Consider the following 23,824-nt stretch of genomic DNA (forward strand, 5'->3'; position numbering starts at 1 on the left):
GGAGGGGGGGGGGGGGGGGAGGAGGTCCAAATAATGAATGGATTTCATATCAAAATTCTTACCTGACTTTTAAAAAAGATACAAACATACGTTACGATTTAAAGATTCTATTTATTTAATGTATTGGAAATCACACACATATTATAAATGATATTAATCAGAAACTACACAACGTCGTTTGCATCCCTTGCCAAATAATGGTATCTATCGCGGGATCTAGTATACAAGGTCCGTATATATATTTTTTTTTTTTTGCATTCTGTCACATAGTCCTAAAATTGCGGCTGTTGTCTAAGTTGTACATTATTCTGTTATTATTGAAATAATGTTACTCTGCGAAAAGTGTGACCCCGACGTGATTTGAACACGCAACCTTCTGATCTGGAGTCAGACGCGCTACCGTTGCGCCACGGAGTCGCCATGTTCATGCTATATGACAATGCATGTAATGTATCAACAATACCTAGCTACACGTACACCGAATCATTACCATGATGGATGGACCAACATGTCTCCAACTTGCCGTCATACACATGCTATGGTGTGATTGTGTATATTCAAGGTCGTTGTACTTTGCAGCTCTTACTTCCATTTAGAACGGTCAAATTGCCTAAACACGTTATTTTTTTAACACGTTTACGTAAAATTATAAATGATATTAATCAGAAACTACACAACGTCGTTTGCATCCCTTGCAAAATAATGGTATCTATCGCGGGATCTAGTATACAAGGTCCGTATATATATATTTTTTTGCATTCTGTCACATAGTCCTAAAATTGCGGCTGTTGTCTAAGTTGTGCATTATTCTGTTATTATTGAAATAATGTTACTCTGCGAAAAGTATGACCCAGACGTGATTTGAACACGCAACCTTCTGATCTGGAGTCAGACGCGCTACCGTTGCGCCACGGAGTCGCCATGTTCATGCTATATGACAATGCATGTAATGTATCAACAATACCTAGCTACACGTACACCGAATCATTACCATCCATAAACCGTGTCATTGTACCATTATGACATATTATAAATGATTTGATGTTATAACCCTTTTTTGTAAGAACTCAAAGTTTAAATCAAAATCAATTTGATAAATAAAAAGAAGGTGACAAATGTGTTATTTTTTTATCTCGTTAAAATGACTTACGTATCTCGTTAAACGACTTAATATATTCCTTTAAATGACTTACGTATCTCGTTAAAATGACTTAATGTAATTAAACGACTTGCTTATCTCGTTAAAATGATTTAAAATATTCCTTTAAACGACTTGCGTATCTCGTTAAAATGACTAAATGTAATTAAACGACTTGCTTATCTCGTTAAAATGATTTAAAATATTCCTTTAAACGACTTGCGTTTCTCGTTAAAACGACTTAATGTATTCCTTTAAACGACTTGCTCATCTCGTTAAAATAAATTAAAGTACTCCTTAAAACGACTAAGTATTTCGTTAAAACGACTTAGTAACTTGTTAAAAAATTATTAAAACGCCATTCTGGTTTCTTTTAGATACAGAGATACAGAAGTCGTTTAAGAGGGATACAGAAGTCGTTTTTTGAGAGATACAGAAGTCGATACAGAAGTCGTTTTAGAGAGATACAGACGTACTTTAAGCGAGATACAGAAGTCGTTTTAGCGAGATACAGAAGTATTTTTAGCGAGATACAGAAGTCGTTTTAGCGAGATACAGAAGTCGTTTTAAGAAGTCGTTCTCGCGAGATACAGAAGTCGTTTTAAGAAGTCGTTCTAGCGAGATGCAGAAGTCGTTTTAGCGAGATACAGAAGTCTTTTAAAAGAGATACAGAAGTCGTTTTAGCGAGATACAGAAGTCGTTTTAGAGAGATATAAAAGTCGTTTTAGCGAGATACAGAAGTCGTTTTAGAGAGAAACAGAAGTCGTTTTAGCGAGATACATAGGTCGTTAAAGCGAGATGCAAAAGTCGTTTTAGCGAGATACAGAAGTCGTCTTAGCGAGATACAGAAGTCGTTTTAGAGAGATACAGAAGTCGTTTAAGCGAGATACAAAAGTCGTTTTCGTGAGATACAGCAGTCGTTTTAGCGAGATACAAAAGTCGTTTTAGAGATACATACAGAAGTCGTTTTAGCGAGATACAGAAGTCGTTTTAGAGAGATACAGAAGTCGTTTTAGCGAAATACAGAAGTCGTTTTAAGAGAGAAACAGAAGTCGTTTTAGCGAGATACAGAAGTCGCTTTAGCGAGTTTTAGCGAGATACAGCAGTCGTTTCAGCGAGATACAGAAGTCGTTTAAGCGAGATACAGAAGTCGTTTTAGAGAGATACAGAAGTCGTTTTAGCGAGATAATGGATTCGTTTTAGCGAGAAAAAAACATATTCCATCTATGCCGCCGTATAAACAGTAAGAAAAAACAACACACATCAGAAAAATTAATTTTACGCTGACAGCACGCTTCGACCGCACGTCCTTTTTGTAGTCCATGTTTGTTATACTGAGCCAAGGGAGCCGTTTCATCAAGAAGTAGTACTGTTAATATCCGTGACTACTCGGTATAACATCGGTGCTAGGTATATAACTGTTTCATTAAAGATCTTAGTCTTTACTGCGACACTATCAGGTTTGTTGGGATGGCACAGACGGCAACACTATTATCTGTTTCATTCCTTCCAGCTAAGCCGTGGAAACAAATAACTAAATGAGCTGGAGCAGATAATGCTCTTTTGAATCCTAAACATACATACATTGTTGTCGACATTTTTCAAGTAAAGTTAATAGTCCTCCGTTTACACCCAAAACACAAGATTATACTCTCGCGCAAAAGTGTGCCAATTGAGTGACTTAGCATAAGTTAATATAACTTTCATCACAATCGTTGTTAATTGATAATGTTTTAACTAAACGATACCCTTCTGTAGAATCTCATTTTCATGTACTTTAAATAAATTTGCTTTTAGCCGATCTCTGTAATATTTGCTGTAATTTCATTTAGATAAACACTATCGTTATGCGTTGAAGCTAATCAAACTATTTACTTTTTAAGAATTGTGCAAACATAATAATAATTATAATATTACCACTCGTATATTTGCATTTCGTAATGCAACTGTGTGCACAATAAACATGACGCATGCCATACGATTTCTCTCTTTAATGGAAGCATAATTTAACCAACAAAGCGAACGTTATATAAACAACAATTCATGAACAAGGCATAATCACACTTAACATAATTGCCCTTATTCAATTTCGTGAACACAAGCTAATTGTATCTGTATTACAAAACTTAATATATATGTACGTGTATTATTATAACAATCAGTATCACACACGGCACCTGCCCTTGCTGTACACCAAACAACCTATAGCATAAATCATAATTCAACTTTATACGCTATATACCTTGCTCCTTTAAATATTCCCCTAGTTTAGTCACCACATTATAACAGCCGCCTGGGTGTGCACCTTCCTCGTGCGTAGCTATCACTAGACACTTATTACACCGGAAAACGACACATCCCGCGCCCTCCGTGCTTTCTCGGCCCACGATCAGACCGCTCTCCGCACGTGTGCATGTGAACGCCCGTCCTCCGACCCGAACACCGTCCTTCCATAGTTTTGATGGATCGATGAATCCAAACACAAGAGTTTTTATTTCGTCACTGGTAACGCCATATCCGGGAGTTGAGGCCCACTTCCGCCCCTCCGTGCCGTAGATGGCGCTATTCGTCACGAAGCCACTGTCCGTCAGTACGAGCGATATATACTCGTTCCATGACGACGGCATCTTTAAAGAAGCAATACGAGACTGCATTTTAATTCAGATGTGAAATGTTTACAAACACAATGTGTTTACTACAAAACAGCCCATATTTTGAGTATTGTAGGTTGGCACCGCTCAAAGGTGAAAATGGGTTCCTGTCTTATTTTAATAATCCATTTTCTAATTATCGCCTTATTTGAAATACTTTGAAATGTAAGTCCAGTTCTTTACTGACAAACTACAATACGTTTACGGAGTATTATGCCAGTGCAATATTAGTTTTGCAATTATCCTCTTCGATTGTTGTATTGTCGCGTTCTTTTCTCTGTGTCACTGAACCTTTCGTTCAGTTATCTAACACTTATGCCATACAAAGCAAAGGGCACTTTTGTTTTAAAATATAACATGTTATTATCGATGATGCCATGTCATGATCAATACACACGTGAACAAATAATAGGTAGAGATCAAATCCATTAAAATTTGAAGATCGTCTTATGTTCTGATAAGATAACATTCATCCAATATCATGTCAAGTATTCGATCGCGTTTTAATAGAAAACGAGCAATAAAATATTCAAATATTTGGATCGGGGAGCTGTCGAATAAATCAGTTTCGATTTTCTATGTTGAATAAATCATATTGCATTAAAAGGTCGCTTGAATGTTTGATAAACCTTATTAAAAGGAATCTCGTTTAAGGGAAGAAAAACAGTATTAAGGAAGTTAAGAATACATCGTTTTTTTGAACATCAGAATAGTTTGATATCAATACTGCATTAATAAAATCTTCACTGGTGAGAGGGCTTTTACTATATGGCTGAATTAATGAACGTTCAATATGATTGCATCCGCATGAAAGCGCCAAATATTATATCGATTACATTTCAATTTTTGCTAAGTATATTTTTGTTTAACTTAATCTTCCTAATTGAATGTATATATCTGATAATTGACAAATCGACACCTCCACCCGGTATTTGAGCCATTCAATCCTTTGCAGAAGGAGAAAACACACATTTAAAACTATCGTAAGTTAACTTATTAAATATAATTATAAATGAAATGAAATTATAAATGAAATGAAATGACACTCATTATGAGTGCATTCTCGTACACCAGAGCAATGATGCTATGTGCACAACAATGTTATATTTGCCATTACCTAACCTCTAATGTATGAAAATGTATGTGTCAAGATGTGGCAGTTAACGTTGTTTTCCAAACGTGATTCTTTTCGTAAAAAAATGATGTTTGTTTGTTGAAGTGGGTCAAGCAAGCTGTCGGATAGGATGGTTGGACATGCTGATCCAAGAATTAGATAGTTTAACGACATCGAAAATTTAATAAGCGAAACAGTCGATATTTTGCTTATCTTGAACAACGCAATTCTGAACAGAAAACAATAACAATGCTTAAATCAATTCATACTGTAACGGACTTAAATGATATTTTAAGAGAACAAAAAAGTTTTTACAAAATTCTATACAAAAAACAATAACAAGAAAATAGTGATATATATTTCTTTGAAAGTCCCTCGAGAAAATTAAGCAACGAAAAAAAAATGTGAAGGTTTTTTTTTAAGTGAACATAATAAATGTAAATAAAAGCCCTAGTTCTGATGGATTAAAAGTCAAATTTTATAAAGCATTCTGTGATATTTTTAATTTCATTTTGTGGAATCTATATATTAATATTCATTTGAAACTCAATTACTTACTGAACTGCAAAAACAAGGTTTAATTTCCCTTATACTAAAGCCAGGTAAAGATCACGAACAACTTTCAAATTGGCGCCCGATTAGTTTTCTAAATATATAATACAAAATCGCAACAAAGACCATAGCAAATAGAATAAAAAATACTAGATAAAACACGGTGCATATCCATATCGGTACCCTCTTTGCGAAATCTACTGAAACGGTACCCTCTTTGCACATGCACCGGTCATTCTCTGCTGAAAACAAATCGGCGATGAACAACAAGCCAGTAAATGTTCATTCAACTGATGAAAGGAGGTATGTCATGTGCAAAAGAAATTTACCACGGAACACTAGAATGTTATAGCTATGTCTTTTTTTATAATGTGCCCATTTTTCAATTACTGCAACTCCACAATAAGCTACACAATATCGATATGTCTTGCCTCGCCCACCACCTCTGCATGTTCTGCGGGCTTAAACGAACCACTGGTTTGATTATGTACACCCCGTACATATTAAATGTATTCATTTATATATCATATTCATACAAATGGCAATTATTAGTCTAAAATATGTGGTAAATTCATAAAACACCCTACTTTCGGTTTTGCAGCGGCGCGGGATACCTCTTTGCTATTGATTTTTGATATCACAGGTACCCTCTCTCTCATTTTTTAAAGCACAGGGACCCTCGTAGCGCTGTATCGAGTTAAGTAATATGTTTTTACTTTGTTATCGTATTTCTCTATCTCTAACATATCTTCGACTTTAGATATTCTATAAGAAATTCTATTCATTTAATAACATGCAACTTCTATATGAAATCCCCAATGGTGACGATTTAAAGTACCTACAACTTATCAATAATACCACAATACATGAAAACTGAGATAAAAATATTACAGTTCCGGCTGAACAAAATTCGATGTTAAAAAAATACACACCCCAGCCCAAAAAATATAAATAAATAAAAAAATAAATACACAGTTTCTGTATAACAAACATATTCAAATAAATATTTTTTAAATAGAACTATTTCAACGAAACACTTAATTGGAAGGAAGTATATACACTGCCTTATATATAAACAATCGACAACGAGCCCTTCAATCTAATTTATTCAACAGAACTTTACCAACAAACAAATATCTATTTAAATCCAAATTATCCAATTCTAGTTTATGCAACTTGTGTTCCAGTTTTGAGGAAACGATAAACTATATGTTCTGGGAGTGCTATTGCATACAAGACCTGTGGAATAACTTGAAGCGTTTTCTCCAATCGAAAAGTATTCGAATTGAACTGAATTTAAAAATAAATAAATATTATGAATAAACGTTGAATGAAATTATAGCTGCATTAACTTTATAGTAATACTCCTAAAATACTACATTTTTGTTAAAGAACAACAACAGAGAAATATTCTTCACTTCCGCAAGTTTGAAAAAGCTATCTATATATTCGAATCAATATTGAAAGTGAAATAGCTATTATGACAAATAAACTTAACGTTCATTTGCAAAAATGGGCCTTTCTTTCATAACTATAAGATATATAATGCATTTTAAGACAGCCAGTTTGTCCCTAAAAATATTTTCTTTTTTTTCTACAAGAATTTCCCCCCATTTCCTTGTTTGCTATATAAAAAAAGCAAATAAAATGTTCTCCATGTTTAGCTGTATGAATTGTTTTTGCATACGTTTGAGTAAAAGCAATAAAATACATTTTGTTGAAACGATTGAGCCATGCATTCTCTATTTTATTTAGCGCACGTTTGGAAGCATAATTCAAATATCCGCGGGTAAAGGAAGTACATAACCCGCCGGTACCCAGCGCATGCTAAATAAGATAGCGAATACGTGGGTCCATCGGGTGACGCAATTTGGATAGGTCATAACGACACGTGGAAGTCGTTTTGAAACAGTGCTGTTTTGTTAATATTTATTTGAAAATATATTATATGAGAGGATTATAACAATTGTTGTGCCAACGTGAAGATAAATGCTTTCTAGATTAGTAGATATCAGTATGTTGTTTGCATATGAGTTTTTCTGTGCCAAATTCAGTGTTCTAACAATATGTTACCTACTGGTTTTAGATTATCTTATGTTTCTTATCTTCCCTCATTTATAGCTACCAGTATCAGGTACGTATTTTTCTTTTGCATGATTAATGAATATTTTGTGGATGGACTTATAAACAATGATTTTAAGAAAGGTCACAACAGGTTTATTGTCAATGATACTAGTAACATTAAATTTCCGAAAAATAAGCTACTGAAGCGGAAATCAGTACTGTGCAATTCTTTAGAGAAGCCATGAGAAAGTACTCCTGGTGGGGATCGAAACCACAACCTCATGGGTGAGAGGCAGCCGCCTATACCACTAGACCACTCTCACCCTGGTGGGGATCGAAACCACAACCTCTTGGGTGAGAGGCAGACAACTATACCACTAGATCACTCTCACGCTGGTGGGGATCGAAACCACAACCTCTTAGGTCAGAGGCAGACAACTATACCACTAGATCACTCTCACGCTGGTGGGGATCGAAACCACAACCTCATGGGTGAGAGGCAGCCGCCTATACCACTAGACCACTCTCACCCTGGTGGGGATCGAAACCACAACTTCTTGGGTGAGAGGCAGCCGCCTATACCACTAGATCACTCTCACCCTGGTGGGGACTGAACCCACAACCTCATGGGTGAGATGCCGCCGTCTATACCACTAGACCACTCTCACGCTGGTGGGGATCGAAACCACAACCTCTTGGGTGAGAGGCAGCCGCCTATACCACTAGATCACTCTCACCCTGGTGGGGACTGAACCCACAACCTCATGGGTGAGAGGCAGCCGCCTATACCACTAGACCACTTTCACCCTGGTGGGGACTGAACCCACAAACTCTTGGGTGAGAGGCAGACAACTATACCACTAGATCACTCTCACCCTGGTGGGGATCGAAACCACAACCTCATGGGTGAGAGGCAGACAACTATACCACTAGATCACTCTCACGCTGGTGGGGACTGAACCCACAACCTCATGGGTGAGAGGCAGCCGCCTATACCACTAGACCACTCTCACCCTGGTGGGATTGAAACCACAACCTCTTGGGTGAGAGGCAGACAACTATACCACTAGACCACTCTCACGCTGGTGGGGATCGAACCCACAACCTCATGGGTGAGAGGCAGACAACTATACCACTAGATCACTCTCACGCTGGTGGGGATCGAAACCACAACCTCTTGGGTGAGAGGCAGACAACTATACCACTAGATCACTCTCACGCTGGTGGGGATCGAAACCACAACCTCATGGGTGAGAGGCAGACAACTATACCACTAGATCACTCTCACGCTGGTGGGGATCGAAACCACAACCTCTTGGGTGAGAGGCAGCCGCCTATACCACTAGACCACTCTCACCCTGGTGGGGATCGAAACCACAACCTCTTGGGTGAGAGGCAGCCGCCTATACCACTAGACCACTCTCAGCCTGGTGGGGATCGAAACCACAACCTCATGGGTGAGAGGCAGCCGCCTATACCACTAGATCACTCTCACGCTGGTGGGGATCGAAACCACAACCTCATGGGTGAGAGGCAGACAACTATACCACTAGACCACTCTCACCCTGGTGGGGACTGAACCCACAACCTCATGGGTGAGAGGCAGCCGCCTATACCACTAGACCACTCTCACCCTGGTGGGGACTGAACCCACAACCTCATGGGTGAGAGGCAGCCGCCTATACCACTAGACCACTCTCACCCTGGTGGGGATCGAAACCACAACCTCATGGGTGAGAGGCAGCCGCCTATACCACTAGACCACTCTCACCCTGGTGGGGATCGAAACCACAACCTCATGGGTGAGAGGCAGCCGCCTATACCACTAGACCACTCTCACCCTGGTGGGGATCGAAACCACAACCTCATGGGTGAGAGGCAGCCGCCTATACCACTAGACCACTCTCACCCTGGTGGGGACTGAACCCACAACCTCATGGGTGAGAGGCAGCCGCCTATACCACTAGACCACTCTCACCCTGGTGGGGACTGAACCCAAAACCTCATGGGTGAGAGGCAGACAACTATACCACTAGATCACTCTCACGCTGGTGGGGACTGAACCCACAACCTCATGGGTGAGAGGCAGACAACTATACCAATAGATCACTCTCACCCTGGTGGTGATCAAAACCACAACCTCTTGGGTGAGAGGCAGACAACTATACCACTAGATTACTCTCACGCTGGTGGGGATCGAAACCACAACCTCATGGGTGAGAGGCAGACAACTATACCACTAGATCACTCTCACCCTGGTGGGGATCGAAACCACAATCTCTTGGGTGAGAGGCAGACAACTATACCACTAGATCACTCTCACGCTGGTGGGGATCGAAACCACAACCTCATGGGTGAGAGGCAGACAACTATACCACTAGATCACTCTCACGCTGGTGGGGATCGAAACCACAACCTCATTGGTGAGAGGCAGACAACTATACCACTAGATCACTCTCACGCTGGTGGGGATCGAAACCACAACCTCATGGGTGAGAGGCAGACAACTATACCACTAGATCACTCTCACGCTGGTGGGGATCGAAACCACAACCTCATGGGTGAGAGGCAGACAACTATACCACTAGATCACTCTCACGCTGGAGAAGCAACTTGAAGTTGCTACAATAAACAATGCAAGAGTGGATTAGAAAAACCAACTCTCAAAAAGCCAAGTTTTACCTTTTTAGACTTTAATCTATACAAAAAATATACATGGTACTATTCAATGCGTGTTAAGTTGCTTTAAGGAGCAAAATGTACGAATAGGGATTTTAGTAGAATTTTGTTCGAAAAGCACTTGCAATTAAAGGCAAAAAGAGCTATTACTGCACGATTAAGAATAATTTCAAGAGTCAAAATTTCGACTTTGTCAAAACAATGATTTATTGGTGCTAGTTGCTTCTTTTTTAAAAACAAAACAAAACAAGACTTAAATTATTTTTTTGTAAGCAGGAAATTAATTTAAATTCTATTAATCAATAGAATATATTATCAAGAAGCCACAATAAATTGATTTGATTGGTCGAAACATTTTTGCACAACAACAAATAAACCTTCATAAAATTTGCTCGACCCCTTTACACACCATAATATGTAAAACAAATAGTCAATAATTATTTATATTCACTTTCATCGTCTGGCTTTTATATTGACCATCTTCTGGCAATTTTGGATCAATAATATCAACGGTTGCCACGTCCCACGTTATCTTTCAATGTAGATACATTTATATAAAATTAGAATACCTCGACTCCGTGGCGCAACGGTAGCGCGTCTGACTCCAGATCAGAAGGTTGCGTGTTCGTATCACGTCGGGGTCACACTTTTATTGTAATGTTTACATGCAAGTAACACGTTTTCTTAATCTTAATGGTGATATTTTTTTTGGGTTTATTTTGAACAATCTCGATAGTATTGCAGAAATAAAATCTAGAAATATTGTCACCTTCATTAATAGCATAAACAGATACCTTAGTGCTCATTGCTTTATTGTCAGTTCGTTGGAGCCATAACATTTTGTTATGTGTTGAACATGCTCCAATATGTCTTCCGCTTTAGTGCCAAATAGGGGAAATGGACGTAAACAATAAGTATGATTTCTTTATTTTCCTTTTAAATAGGTCTATAGAAGTAAAATTTAAAAATCGTGGAATATAGTTCAAAATAAGATGGAGTATTAATTGTGTTTTTTTTTGCGTATCAATAGAAATATCGTTATTCAATTTAACGTACATATTGTTCACGTAGTTTTACGGATGTCCTCGAGCACTCATAAGCAGCGTAAGGTTTACGTCTATCTTATATAAATATCTTATTGAAAAATGGCCCAGACCAGAAGGTTGCAACACACACGTGTTTGAATCAGGTCTGACTTACGACTTTTGTTGGTTATGCATTATTTCCAGATAACATTTCTGTTCCTAGTTCTTGCTTAAACCATCTCATATATTTTATCGGTGTAATCTAAAGTACGTACATGTTTATAACACAAACTAATGTGGTCTTATTACTGGTGTTTACCCTTATGGAAAGTCAGACTGGAAAACCACTTCAAAAAAAGAGAGAAAAGTACTAGTTTTTAAGATCTCTTTTCACTTTAAACTGTCCTTCCGCGTTAAATATAATTGTACCACGTTAGAGTGTGCTTTCGTTTAAACATTAACTTTCATATCGGAACGGTAACAAGTAGGCGGCGCTTAACCATTCAATATCTTTCGTGCGGATACATTACAATGTTATCCATTTATGTTAACGCTAATTCATGAATAATCCCTTCTCCCCATAACTATATTGTACAACATATATACGCAAAAAAATCTAGCATTAAATAACATTTAGAAACAAATTTACTTGAAACATATAAATTACGTAAGATAATACCTGTTCAATGGTACCCATTTATAACATCCTACTGCACTGGCTACTTAGTATCACGTGATTTATATATCCACTCAAAATACGGTTTCATATCTCCGGAAATTAAATAATGTTTTTCTACACATTATGCAAAGTGAACAGTTTTGAAATATAAAATGCACACCTAAATATCTTCAGGCGCCTTTTAACATCTAAAAGAGGACTTTGTAATTTTGCACTGACGCCAAAGGCTAGAAGAACATGATTAAAGTTCCATTTATCTACAGGAGCTCAAGAGAGTTATCTGTGTTTACTTCTAACACTTAAATGATCAAACACTAGTAGTCTACCTTTCAGGCGATAAGATAGGCCGAGATGAATACTTATCGCTTCTAAAATCATTTATTAACAGTCTATTAATGAACACTGCCAATTATGATGATTGAACAGTTTATCTGCAAACAAACACCTGATAAAATCTCTTTATCTTGCAACTGCATTTGTAAAGAGTGGATAATTGTATAAAAACTATATTTTTAAGGAAATTTCAATACTTACAATTATTTCCTCTTCATGTTTTTTAACTTCCAAAATAGGCTCAATCTTCCTCATTTTCATCATCATCATCATCATCATCATCTTCAATTATAAATCAATCACAATAAACACCGTTAATTACGTTTTTAAATATCTTAATTGCATTAAAACATTGTTAAAAAAAGTTACGTAGACAAAGGTAATAATCCGGTGTTGAAGGAAAGTTCCAAAGTTTCTCTGTCCAAAGTATTAGTATGCATACCTTTCCTTGTAAGTCAGACCTTTCACAAGCGGTATGTGTTTGCTTTTAATTATATCATCCAATTATTTCTAAACTCATTAAGTCATTTGAATAATGTATGCGGCAAATGTTTCATTAAATTACAAATTTGTTCTTTTCCTATCAAATGTATTGAGCGAGTTATCCATTTCATTATTTTTCACTTTATTCTTTTACCACTTGATGCATTCACATACCGAACTGAACTTAATTAAAACTTGCCGAATCTTTTAACAATATGTTTCATTCAAATGTTTAGACCATTTCTTTGAGATTTATCGCAAACTCTTATTAGCCTTTATATCCAAGACTTCAGCATACTCTTTCATGTTTGTTTTTTGTAGATTTTAAGATTTAAAGAATTTTTGTATTCGTTAATATAATTATCAGAAAGGATCTGATTCCTTTAGAACTACAAAGAACGCGTATGAAATATGTAAACAATTTTATAGTGATGTAAACGAAATACAACAAAGAAGTAAGGCCGATTTAATAAAAGGTAAATATGCCCTAGGAAACATTAAAGATTTCCTTTCATTATACAATACCCACAGCGGACTGACATTATTAATCGCTTCCTATACAAGTTCAATATGTATTTGCTAAAGGCCACCGGCCAAAGACACATACACATGCGAGTATACAAAACCTGTTTCAAATATTGCAAGGTAATGTTTTATTGTTCAATCGAATATTATTTATTTGCACATATCTTTATTCAAATAGCTCTTCCTTTAACAAACTCCCCCTCCCCGCCCCAAACAGAAGGTTTCTTTATATTATTTTTATTATGAAACATCAAAACCCCATTTCACTCTTACACGATCAGCCATGGAACACCAGGGTGCAAATGGGATGAAGTAAACGCGATTTTAAAATTTGAAATCAGGGTAACTTTATAGACATTTCATTTATTGTACTGATTTACTATTGATTACGACCACAACGCATTGTAAAAACAGTTACAAATATGTCCAGCTGGTGAAGTTAACAGCGGGATCAATTGACGAGAATTTTAGGCAAAATGCACAGCGCCAATTATTATCACGTAAGTTATTTTCGATAAAGTGCTCAAACAATTTCAGATGAAATTATTGAAATGTGATCATTTGTTATACTACAGCCGTGCACATATATTGATTGGGTCTTACCTTCAATTAAATGACATATAATAAACAATGCACGAAGCTCGCTTTTAACAGTAATTTTAATGATTATAAATATTTAGCTTATTTTCTGAACATGTTAGTTTTGTAGATCAGTGTTTGTTTTGGCATCCTGTTTCCAGTTACAACAATTAGTATTGTCCAGATTAAGTAAGAGCTTTGCAACTCTAACTGTTCTGAATCGTTATTGACAAATACTGCAACCAGCAGCCATTTAAGTCTTCTACATTTTACGCATATTCATGTTCTGTCTGTTTCAGAGGTCTCGATGAAGAAGTTAACATCCTATCTCTCTGAGCAAAGCTGGGTTTGCAACTCCTCGCACTGTATCGACACCATGAGTTTCATCCCAACACGAATCCAAGCGCTGTCGTCAACAAATCATTGTGCGATCTGTACTCAAGTAGGAATCTAAATTGATTTTTTTTAATCATGTTTAGAACTTTTATAACATTTTTATTTGAGCTTTCAATTCTTTTCCGTACTTTTTTCCCGGAACATTTAGAAGAAATTGCCGCCTTCTTCATGATAGTAATTTGGCTTGAACCTACTCATTCTTTCATTCCAATCAAAACTGTATACAGGTTACATGTTTTCCACACCTTCATTTTTTGTTTTTATAAACATGTTCCCAATTTTTTTATGGAGGTCCAACTGATTCTTTTTTCATCCGAGGATACCTTTTACAGGGACATGATACAAATTGGTAAAGAAACATCGACACTTCTTCATTTCCATAACGTTTGGTGCTCCTATGCTTGTTTCAGTGAAATACTCAGCCGACAACCAGATGGTTTTACCGGAACCAGGATACTCTCAAGGTCCGACACCATATACCACACATCTACAGTGCCGACCAGTGCGTTCAGCTATGTATCAATTACTATGGATTCAACTGCAAATCCCTCGATTACCGTGACGGCATTTCGACCTATTACCCTGGCAAGGTCAACTTCTACGATGTTCCTCAGTCAGATAGACAGGATTATATTCCAATTATCCCTCTAATCATACACCATACATATGGTAAACATATATTGCCGTTATCAATTGATGAACGGATTTAAAGACTCTCAGGGGGTGAATAGTTCTTTTTGAATATCCGTATTACCAATGTTGACATGCCAAACAGTGTTTTAATGAGTATTTCTTTTATCTTTCATCAACTCATTAGTGGCAGAGTCTATAATCATGACAATCATTCGTCATAGCTCCTTAAGATGAAACCACGCTTTGATATATAAATACGATCCATTGCCTTTCTTGTACTAAATACAGTTGAAGCAACAGATATATACAATAAAGAAAGCCATTTGAGCATGACCCAGTTATTTTTCGTTATTGGCTAGATTGCAACAGCTAAGGGTCATTGAAACATTAATGTCAGAAAAAACACAGTGCCAAATTGAAACAACTTTCTTATTGTCTATTTTTTCCTAGAAAAAACACACACAAATACTTTGCCGATATCCAAAAGCATTCTCGTGTGCAGCTTTTGAACAAAGCCGAATGCCGTATGCAGAACATTCCCATGGACCAGTGTGCCAATATTTGTTTCCAGCAGGAGGCAAAGCATACCTATCTAACATAGTTTGCTTTATTTAGCTGAGAGGAAGTTCACGTTATTAAAATCATTTCTTGAATACTCGATTTTCAATGGTGGAAATAAAAGACAATTTACAAATAATTCGTTTTATGAAACTAATGAACAAAACTAACTTTTGAACGAATGTCTGACTTCTTAAATTTTACTCATCATATGTACTAAGAAATGCATGCAAAACAAAGAAGCACGGCGTACACAGCGTTGCATCGTTCTACAAAATCCGTTAAGTTGACATTTTGGCCAAGGATTGATTTGTAAAAATACACGCAAATCTAATATATTTCACAAGGGTAGGAGCAGAAAATAGGAAAGTTTAAATAGGTTAAGAACTATTTTCATATCTTGACTTTTAAAATAATCTATTTAGAATATAACATCATTTAGTTGTATGTTTACATCAGTTTTTACCCGTGGTGACCCATGTGAGAACCCCGTTGAAGTCATGTTATTCCTCACCTTGTATTTTGTTGTCTATACTTCCAATTGTCTTTAAGGGAATATCGGAGTCGAATCGAGCATGGACTTTAAATGATAATTATAACCTGACTGAATATAAAAGTAAAATATTTTACAATTTATATTGATTCGTAAAAATGCAAGCATAGTCATTTAAAGGCTAATAAATATTTTTATATCTTAGTTGTAAAAAAGAGTATATACAAAAATAACACAAACATTACAAATAAATCAAAAGAATTGGAACTACAGACCGTAGCTGGCATTTCTCTGTACAAAATGGTCTCTTTCGAGGGAACTATTACTGCAAGAAGCAAAATACATCTAGCTTCAGATAAAAAAACAACAACTCTAAAAGTGTGTTGTTTTTTTGTACCATTTTCTTTTTACAGCAACCAAATGTAACGTTACAAACAACGTAGGTTCGTTATTTATATCACGTACTGTATCTAATACATATACAAGTTGTACGTCAGTTATTTTCATAAAGGTGCTTCCGATCATTGCAAAAGAGTTTGACCCCGACGTGATTCGAACACGCAACCTTCTGATCTGGAGTCAGACGCGCTACCGTTGCGCCACGGAGTCTGTATGAGCAGTGTCTGCGAGAAAGAATACTATGTATTAAGCTTACTTTCAAATTACCTAATTACATGCGTAACGAATCAGCCATCCATCATTCATTAACTGATTTATTGTATCATTATGACATATTAATGATGATCTATTTTTTCACATAACTAGTAGATTTATAAACTACACGTTGAATAGTCTTTTTACCTTTTTTTCTGAAAAAAAAATCGTATCATTTTAAAACTACGAATTAATGGTTGAAATAAAATTAAATACATGCATATAAAGATAAACAAAAAGAAATCAAACCACATTAATTTCCGTTGACAGCTAACTTCGATCTAACGAGCGGGCTCTCATTATGTAGACCATGTTTGTAGAGCCGATTCATCCAGAAATAGTGGTGTTCAATATCTCTTCTCGGTATAAAGCGAAATATAAAACTTGTCTGGTCTGGCACACAACAAGTCGAACTCTTTCATTTCCGCCATTTTATCCGTAGATATAAACAACTAAATTATCTTGAGCACATAATGCTCCTTCTTAACGATAACTTACTTGAAATGTTTATGACCATATGTTGAGTCCAGTTAATGGGTATTTTAGGATACTATGCGTCCTCTATGTTAAATCATATACAATACTCGTAATTATATTAAAGAAGCACGCCGACAGTTTGTCTAAATATTAAACAGTAAGGGTTATGTGTTACAGCCAGCTCTTCTGTACACGTACTGTTCAACTTTGATAAGTTCCCCCAACAACACAACACCACGCTCTCGTGCCATATTGTGCCAACGCGAGTGACTTACCGTAAGTAAATTTATATATATAGATTTAAACGTTAATGTAGAAGCTCATTTTCATTTATAGGAAATGAAATTGCTTTTAGCCAATCTGTGCAATATTTGTTGTACTTCGATTTAGAAAAAAAACTTTATCGTTATGCGTTGAAGCTAATCAAACTATTTACTTTTTAAGTATTGTGCAAACATAATAATATTATTATATTTGCATTTCGTAATCTTGACTGTGTGCACAATAACATTGACGCATGCCATACGATTTCTCTCTTTAATATATTTTGTTCACCAACAATACGAGTATTAAATAAGTAACAATGCATTAAAAAGGCAATATCATACTTAAAACAATTAATCTTATTCAAATACTTGAACACAAGCTAAACGTTACATGTATTTGTATAACAAAACATAATATATATACGTGACTTTTATAACACAACATATCACACATGGCACATGCCCTTGCTGTTCACGAAACAATACACTTTATATATATAACATTACATATAATTGAATTATATACGCTATATACCTTGCTCTTTTAAATATTCCCCTAGTTTAGTCACCACATTATAACACCCACCTGGGTGTGCACCTTCCTCGTGAGTAGCTATCACTAGACACTTATTACACCGGAACACGACACATCCCGTCCCCTCGGTGCTTTCTCGGCCCACGATCAGACCGCTCTCCGCACGTGTGCATGTGAATGTCCGTCCTCCGACCCGAACACCGTCCTTCCATAGTTTTGATGGATCGATGAATCCAAACACAAGAGTTTTTATTTCATCACAGGTAACGCCATATCCGGGAGTCGAGGCCCACTTCCGCCCCTCCGTGCCGTAGATGGCGCTATTCGTCACGAAGCCACTGTCCGTAAGTACCAGCGATATATACTCGTTCCATGACGACGGCATCTTTAAAGAAGCAATACGAGACTGCATTTTAAGTCAGCTGTACATTACTTCCCCACATATATTATATAAAACAGCTCGAATTTTGCGAAGATTGGCATCGCTCGACAGAAAATGAGTTCCTGTGTTATTTAAACAATCCATTTTCTAATTATCGCACTATATGAAACACAATGCAATTTGATTCCACTGCTCTACTGTCATACTACAATACGTTTACGGAGTACTTTGCCAATGCAATATTAGGTTTGCAATTATCCTCTTCGATTGTTGTATTGTCAACTTTTCTGTCATTGAACCTTTCGCTCAATCATCTAGCAAACATGCCACACAAAACATAGGCCACTTTTTTGTTTTACATACATAACATGTTACTTTCAATGATGCAAGGTCGTGATCAATACGCACGTGAACAAATAATTGGTAAAGATCAAATCCATTAAAATTTGAAGTCTAATGTTTTGATAAGATAACTTTCATCTAATATCATGTCAACTATTCGCGTTTTAAGTGGAAACGAGCAATAATATTCAAATATTTCGATCAAAGAGCTATCGAATAAATTAGTTTCGATTTTCTGTGTTGATTTTATCATATTGCATTAAAAGGTCGCTTGAATGCTTGATAAACCTCATTAAAAGGATTCTCGTTTGAGGAAAGAAACGCAGTATTAAAGAAGTTAAGAATACATAGGTTTTGTGAACATCAGACTATTTTGAAATCTATATTGTATTTATCAAATCTTCACTGAGGAGAGGGCTTTTGCTAAATGGCTAAATTATGTACATGCACAATACGATGACATATGCATGGAAGCACCAAATATCATATCGATTACATCTCAACGTTTGTAAAGTATATTTTTGTTAGACTGATTTTGTAAGCGCTACTTTGTACGAAGGAAGATCTTCCCAATTGAATGCATCCAATCAGATAATTGTCAAATCGACACCTCCATTCGGTATATGAGCTATTCAATCCTTTGTAGAAGATATAACTATAAATAAAATGATAACTCTTCACGACTTATAGCAGTAAACCTTGTTTTGGCGAGCGATATCCTTTTTTATTAAAATATTATTGAGTAGGGTGAACTGGGCGAAGTGACTCGTCGGAGAGGATGGTTGGGGTATGCTCCACGGGAAAATACACATTGCCTTTCTCCATCAGTTTCATACCGTAGATTATACGAGTATCTTAAATATAACATCCCTCACCATAACCCCCACCTCGAAATTCACAGAGTTCTGAAAACATTCTGCCCGCTTATCCCTTCAACTTAACTGTAAGACAAATGGCACCCACTAGAAAAACTTCCATTGAATACCAATTGTTTTAGGTCGGTTGAAAAAAAAAAACCTTCAAAAAGACCATCAAGACTCGAATATGAACATTGTATAAAACTGGCCAAAATTGCTGTGGCTTTTTACTAGTTGACATGACCTGAGTCTCATTCCTTCTTATTGCTGTTTTGCCAAAAATTAGAAAGTAGGTCAAAAGGTCACCGCCAAGGACGATATTGTAATTAGTTTGCAAACCAAACAGTCAATATTCAACGTTTTATCATCAAAAATGAAAATGTCAAAAGGTCACTGCCAATGTTATCGAAGGAAAATAATGATATACGTACACTGTATTCAGTATACAAATTTCTTTTTTCTATATAGCCTTAATACAAATAAGAAAGTAAGCCGAAATGTCACATTCAATGTTATCAAAGTGGTGCTTCAAAATTGTACCGTCAATTTTAATGCTGTATCTTAGCAACTAAGAAAATAGTTCAAGGTTATGGTAAAGGTCATCAAAGGTCAATATCAAAAATTGTTGTTAAACATAGACACATGATCCAAATTTCAATGCCGTGGCTATTAAAAAATAGGCAAGTATTTTTTAAGATGATAGATAGTCTGATCCATGTAAAGGCAGTGCAAAAAATAAGGTAATAGTAAACGAAAAATAAATATTACACTATGACGTACTCTTCATTTATGTCACAGCTACCACGAAACACTGTAAAACTAGTTTGAGTCCCAAAGTGATCGCCCAATGTATAAATATGATAATCCAAAAGACCTTAACTTAAAGTTGTTATGGTCATTTGAAAATATATATTACATTGCTATTCAGCGTAAGTGTCACTGTAGCCAATTATGAAAATATTCCATGAACAACTATAAAATAGTTTTAGTCTGGATGTTTATCCAGAAGTATATATGCCAGGTATAAAACGGCAAATCAAAAGCAATTTCCCTTTTTCCAAGATACTTATAGTGGTAAAATAAAAAGTAATTTCATTAAACATCAATAGAAGTAAATCAATTCACCAGGTTTGGGTTATGTACATATGGACAGGTAGACGTCACACATATGCTTTGGCACGAATTATTAAATAAAAAAAATATTGATCAAATCGTTAGTTAAAAAAACTCATCGTCATGATAACACACATATAATGGCAGATTTCTGCAAGCTGAACCTCAAAAGTAATGCACGTCTTTCCATACCTGGACTTCCTGGCCATAAACTGTTCCATACCGCGTTGCAATCGCCATAATCCGCTATAAACGTGTCACGAGATTCAGTCCAGTATTTAAATATTTGTGTGTACACTTTTTCCCAAAACATAATATGGTCATCAAGTTTTTATCAAATTCCCGATTTTATATCATATGCATCGCACTGAAGTTTGATACTTTTCAAAATGATGAGATATGCTGAATTGCTGCAATACTGGTGTATACCTGTTTAAAATTAGATTGACCTACCACTTACTTTATACGCCTCCCGTATTTCATTAGAAGATCAATCGTTAATAACAGTGACAATTGAACTATTTCATCTAGGACAAGGTTGAAATACATTTGATCGATGAACTATTATTTTTATCTCGTGATGATCTTTTTGCAGATTAGCTGCATTGAATTATAAGCAATATAATGTGAACAGGTCAACTTAGTACGGTTAATGAAAATATAGGTGACAAAAAAGGAAAAATAAAAATGTGAAAATTGAGCCATTCAATCATTTGAAGAAAATATAACTACAGAACAAATGAAAACTCTTCCTGATTTATAGCAGGTTACGTTGTTTTGGCGTGCGATATTTGTTTTCATTAAAATATTATTACGTACAACTTGGTGAAAGAACTTGTCGGATAGGATTGTTGGGTTATGTTCCACGAAAACAGTTTTTCACCTTTCTCAATAATTTGTCCCGAGTATACGGCTATCTATAACATACATTTCCCTCACCATCTCCCACCCTCTTCCCAACGAAGAGTTATCATAATTCTAATCGCGTTTTACCCCTTAATCATCCGACTTAACTGTAAGGTAAGACAAATGGTGCACACAAAGAAAAAATGTTTCCACGAAAGTAATTGGTAATTTCTGTAATTACTATATATAATATATAAAGAATATGTTTAGTATTTTACAAAGAGTTTTTAGACTAAACTTATGGCAGAAGTCAGGAATCACACAGCAGGGCTTTTTAACATGTTAACTCATGTATATTCGAATAGATATTTTAGTTGCAATGACCTTTACCTTGACCATATGAGCCCCAAACGCAATACCATGAATAATGTCCATTAACTTTTCCTATAACCAAGTTTGGTAAAATTGTGCCAACCCTTACTAAATATATTTAGTTTCATATGTGTAATATATTCAGTTTAAATTGTTTGTTTTTCTATTTTGGGTAACAGTTAAGTTGATCCTAGGGGTCCGAACGGTAACAGGTAGGCGAAGCTTAACCGTTCAATATCTTTCGTGCGGATACATTACAACGTCATTTATATTAACGCTAATTATTGATTTTCCCCTTAACCGCATGCCCGGTTCGATATACATGTATATACATTATCCACTTCACTCCTGCTGAAGCTCTCCGATACTATTTAAATATCTCGGGCTGTGGTTGTAGTAACTATTAGTTATGCACGTATAAATCGTATATCAGATATGTATAGAACATAATTGTTTTTTATCCATGACCATGCAATAAGGAATGTGCAATATCTTATTTCAGGAGATATGGGCTGGTAAGAAACGTTGTGCTTGATTTACGGCTCGTTTAAAGGAGACCTTATGTTATGAAAGCGTAAATCTGCAATCGAACACAACTTATACAGTTTTATGTGTAAGTTAAAGAGAATAAACTCACAAGCGTTGAAAAAAATAAGATATTTAGAAACAAATTTAATTGAAACATATAAATTACGTTAGATAATACCTGTTCAATGGTACCCATTCATAACCTCTAACTGCACTGGCTATTTAGTATCACGTGATTTATACATCCACTCCAAATGCTACCAAGCAACAATTTCACATACCCAGACATTTAATCACGTTTCTCTGCAAATAATGCATAGTGAACATTTTCGACGTCGGTATAAAATTCACACCTCAATTTGTTCACGCACTGTATACCTTTCCACCTAAATGAGGACTTTATAATTTTGCACTGACGCCAAGGGCTAGAAGAACATGATTAAAGTTCCATTTTATATCTACATGAGCTCAAGAGAGTTATCTGTATTTACTTCTAACATTGAAATGATCAAACACTAGTAGCTTACCTTTATAGTGATAAGATAGACCGAGACTTACCGCTTCTAAAATCATTTATCAAAAGTCTATTAATGAACACTGTCAATTATGATGATTGAACAGTTTATCTGCAAACAATCACCAGATAAAATTTGTTTATCATGCATTGTACTGACTAGATAATTGTATTTAAAATATATTTTTACGGAAATTGAATACTTACAATTATTTCCTCTTCAGGTTTTTTAACTTCCAAAATGGGCTCAATCTTCCTCATTTTCATCATCATCATCATCATCATCTTCAATTATTAATCAATCACCACAATAAACACTCTTTATTATGTATTGGAACAACTTCATTGTTTTGAAACACTGTTAAATAAAGTTACGTGGACAAAGGTAATAATCCGATGATAAAGGAAAGTTCAAAAGTTTCCCCGTCCAAAGTATTAGTATGCACGCCTTTCCTTGTAAGGCAGACCTTTCACTGGCGGTATGTGTTTGTATTTAATCGTCTAATCCAATTATTTCTAAACTCATTAAGTCATTTGAATAATGTATGCGGCAAATGTGTCCTAAATTACGAATTTGTTCTTTTCCTGTCAAATATATTGAACGAATATTTGATATTTAAAATGCATGAGAAAGTCCTAAGATATATATAAATATTTAATTCTGAATAGATAAATAATTACGAGAGCATTTATCCGTCTCATTATTTTTCACTTTATTCTTTATACACTTGATGCACTTACATACCGAACTGATTTTAATTAAAACCTTCCGAATCTTTTAACAATATATTCTTATGTTTAGAACTTTAGACCATTTCTTTGAAATTTATCAACAAACTCTTTCATGTTTGTTTTTTGTAGATTTTAAGATTTAAAGAATTTGTGTTTGCCTTCTTGTTAATAAAATTATAAAAAAGGATCTGATTCCTTTAAAACTACAAAGAATGCGTATGAATTATGTAAACAATTTGTATAGTGATGTAAACGAAATACAACAATGGAATAAGACCGATTTAATAAAAAGGTAAATATGCCT

General features: G+C 35.6%; 2 protein-coding genes and 4 non-coding genes across 6 annotated transcripts; 1 reads left to right on the top strand and 5 right to left on the bottom strand.

The window, feature by feature from the left end:
* Nucleotides 1-345: 345 nt before the first annotated feature.
* On the bottom strand, nucleotides 346-417 carry Trnaw-cca (transfer RNA tryptophan (anticodon CCA)). The gene has a single exon. It is a non-coding gene; the product is annotated as a tRNA-Trp (tRNA).
* Nucleotides 418-846: 429 nt separating this feature from the next.
* Trnaw-cca (transfer RNA tryptophan (anticodon CCA)) lies at nucleotides 847-918 on the bottom strand. Its single transcript has one exon. It is a non-coding gene; the product is annotated as a tRNA-Trp (tRNA).
* A 2,204-nt stretch (nucleotides 919-3,122) lies between these two features.
* LOC128215022 (profilin-1A-like) lies at nucleotides 3,123-11,931 on the bottom strand. The gene is made up of 2 exons (XM_052921754.1): nucleotides 11,903-11,931; nucleotides 3,123-3,765 (listed from the first exon to the last, which is right to left on the bottom strand). Exons 1-2 carry the CDS (start codon nucleotides 11,918-11,920, stop codon nucleotides 3,373-3,375), a joined length of 411 nt encoding a protein of 136 aa, XP_052777714.1. The 5' UTR covers nucleotides 11,921-11,931; the 3' UTR covers nucleotides 3,123-3,372.
* Trnaw-cca (transfer RNA tryptophan (anticodon CCA)) lies at nucleotides 10,771-10,842 on the top strand. Its single transcript has one exon. It is a non-coding gene; the product is annotated as a tRNA-Trp (tRNA).
* Nucleotides 11,932-16,439: 4,508 nt separating the features above from the next.
* Nucleotides 16,440-16,511, bottom strand: Trnaw-cca (transfer RNA tryptophan (anticodon CCA)). Its single transcript has one exon. It is a non-coding gene; the product is annotated as a tRNA-Trp (tRNA).
* Nucleotides 16,512-17,574: 1,063 nt separating this feature from the next.
* LOC128212945 (profilin-1A-like) lies at nucleotides 17,575-23,136 on the bottom strand. The gene is made up of 2 exons (XM_052918354.1): nucleotides 22,996-23,136; nucleotides 17,575-18,219 (listed from the first exon to the last, which is right to left on the bottom strand). Exons 1-2 carry the CDS (start codon nucleotides 23,071-23,073, stop codon nucleotides 17,827-17,829), a joined length of 471 nt encoding a protein of 156 aa, XP_052774314.1. The 5' UTR covers nucleotides 23,074-23,136; the 3' UTR covers nucleotides 17,575-17,826.
* Nucleotides 23,137-23,824: the final 688 nt, after the last annotated feature.

This window comes from Mya arenaria, chromosome 13 (genome assembly GCF_026914265.1).
Source record: "Mya arenaria isolate MELC-2E11 chromosome 13, ASM2691426v1".
In the NCBI taxonomy this organism is placed as follows: domain Eukaryota; kingdom Metazoa; phylum Mollusca; class Bivalvia; order Myida; family Myidae; genus Mya; species Mya arenaria.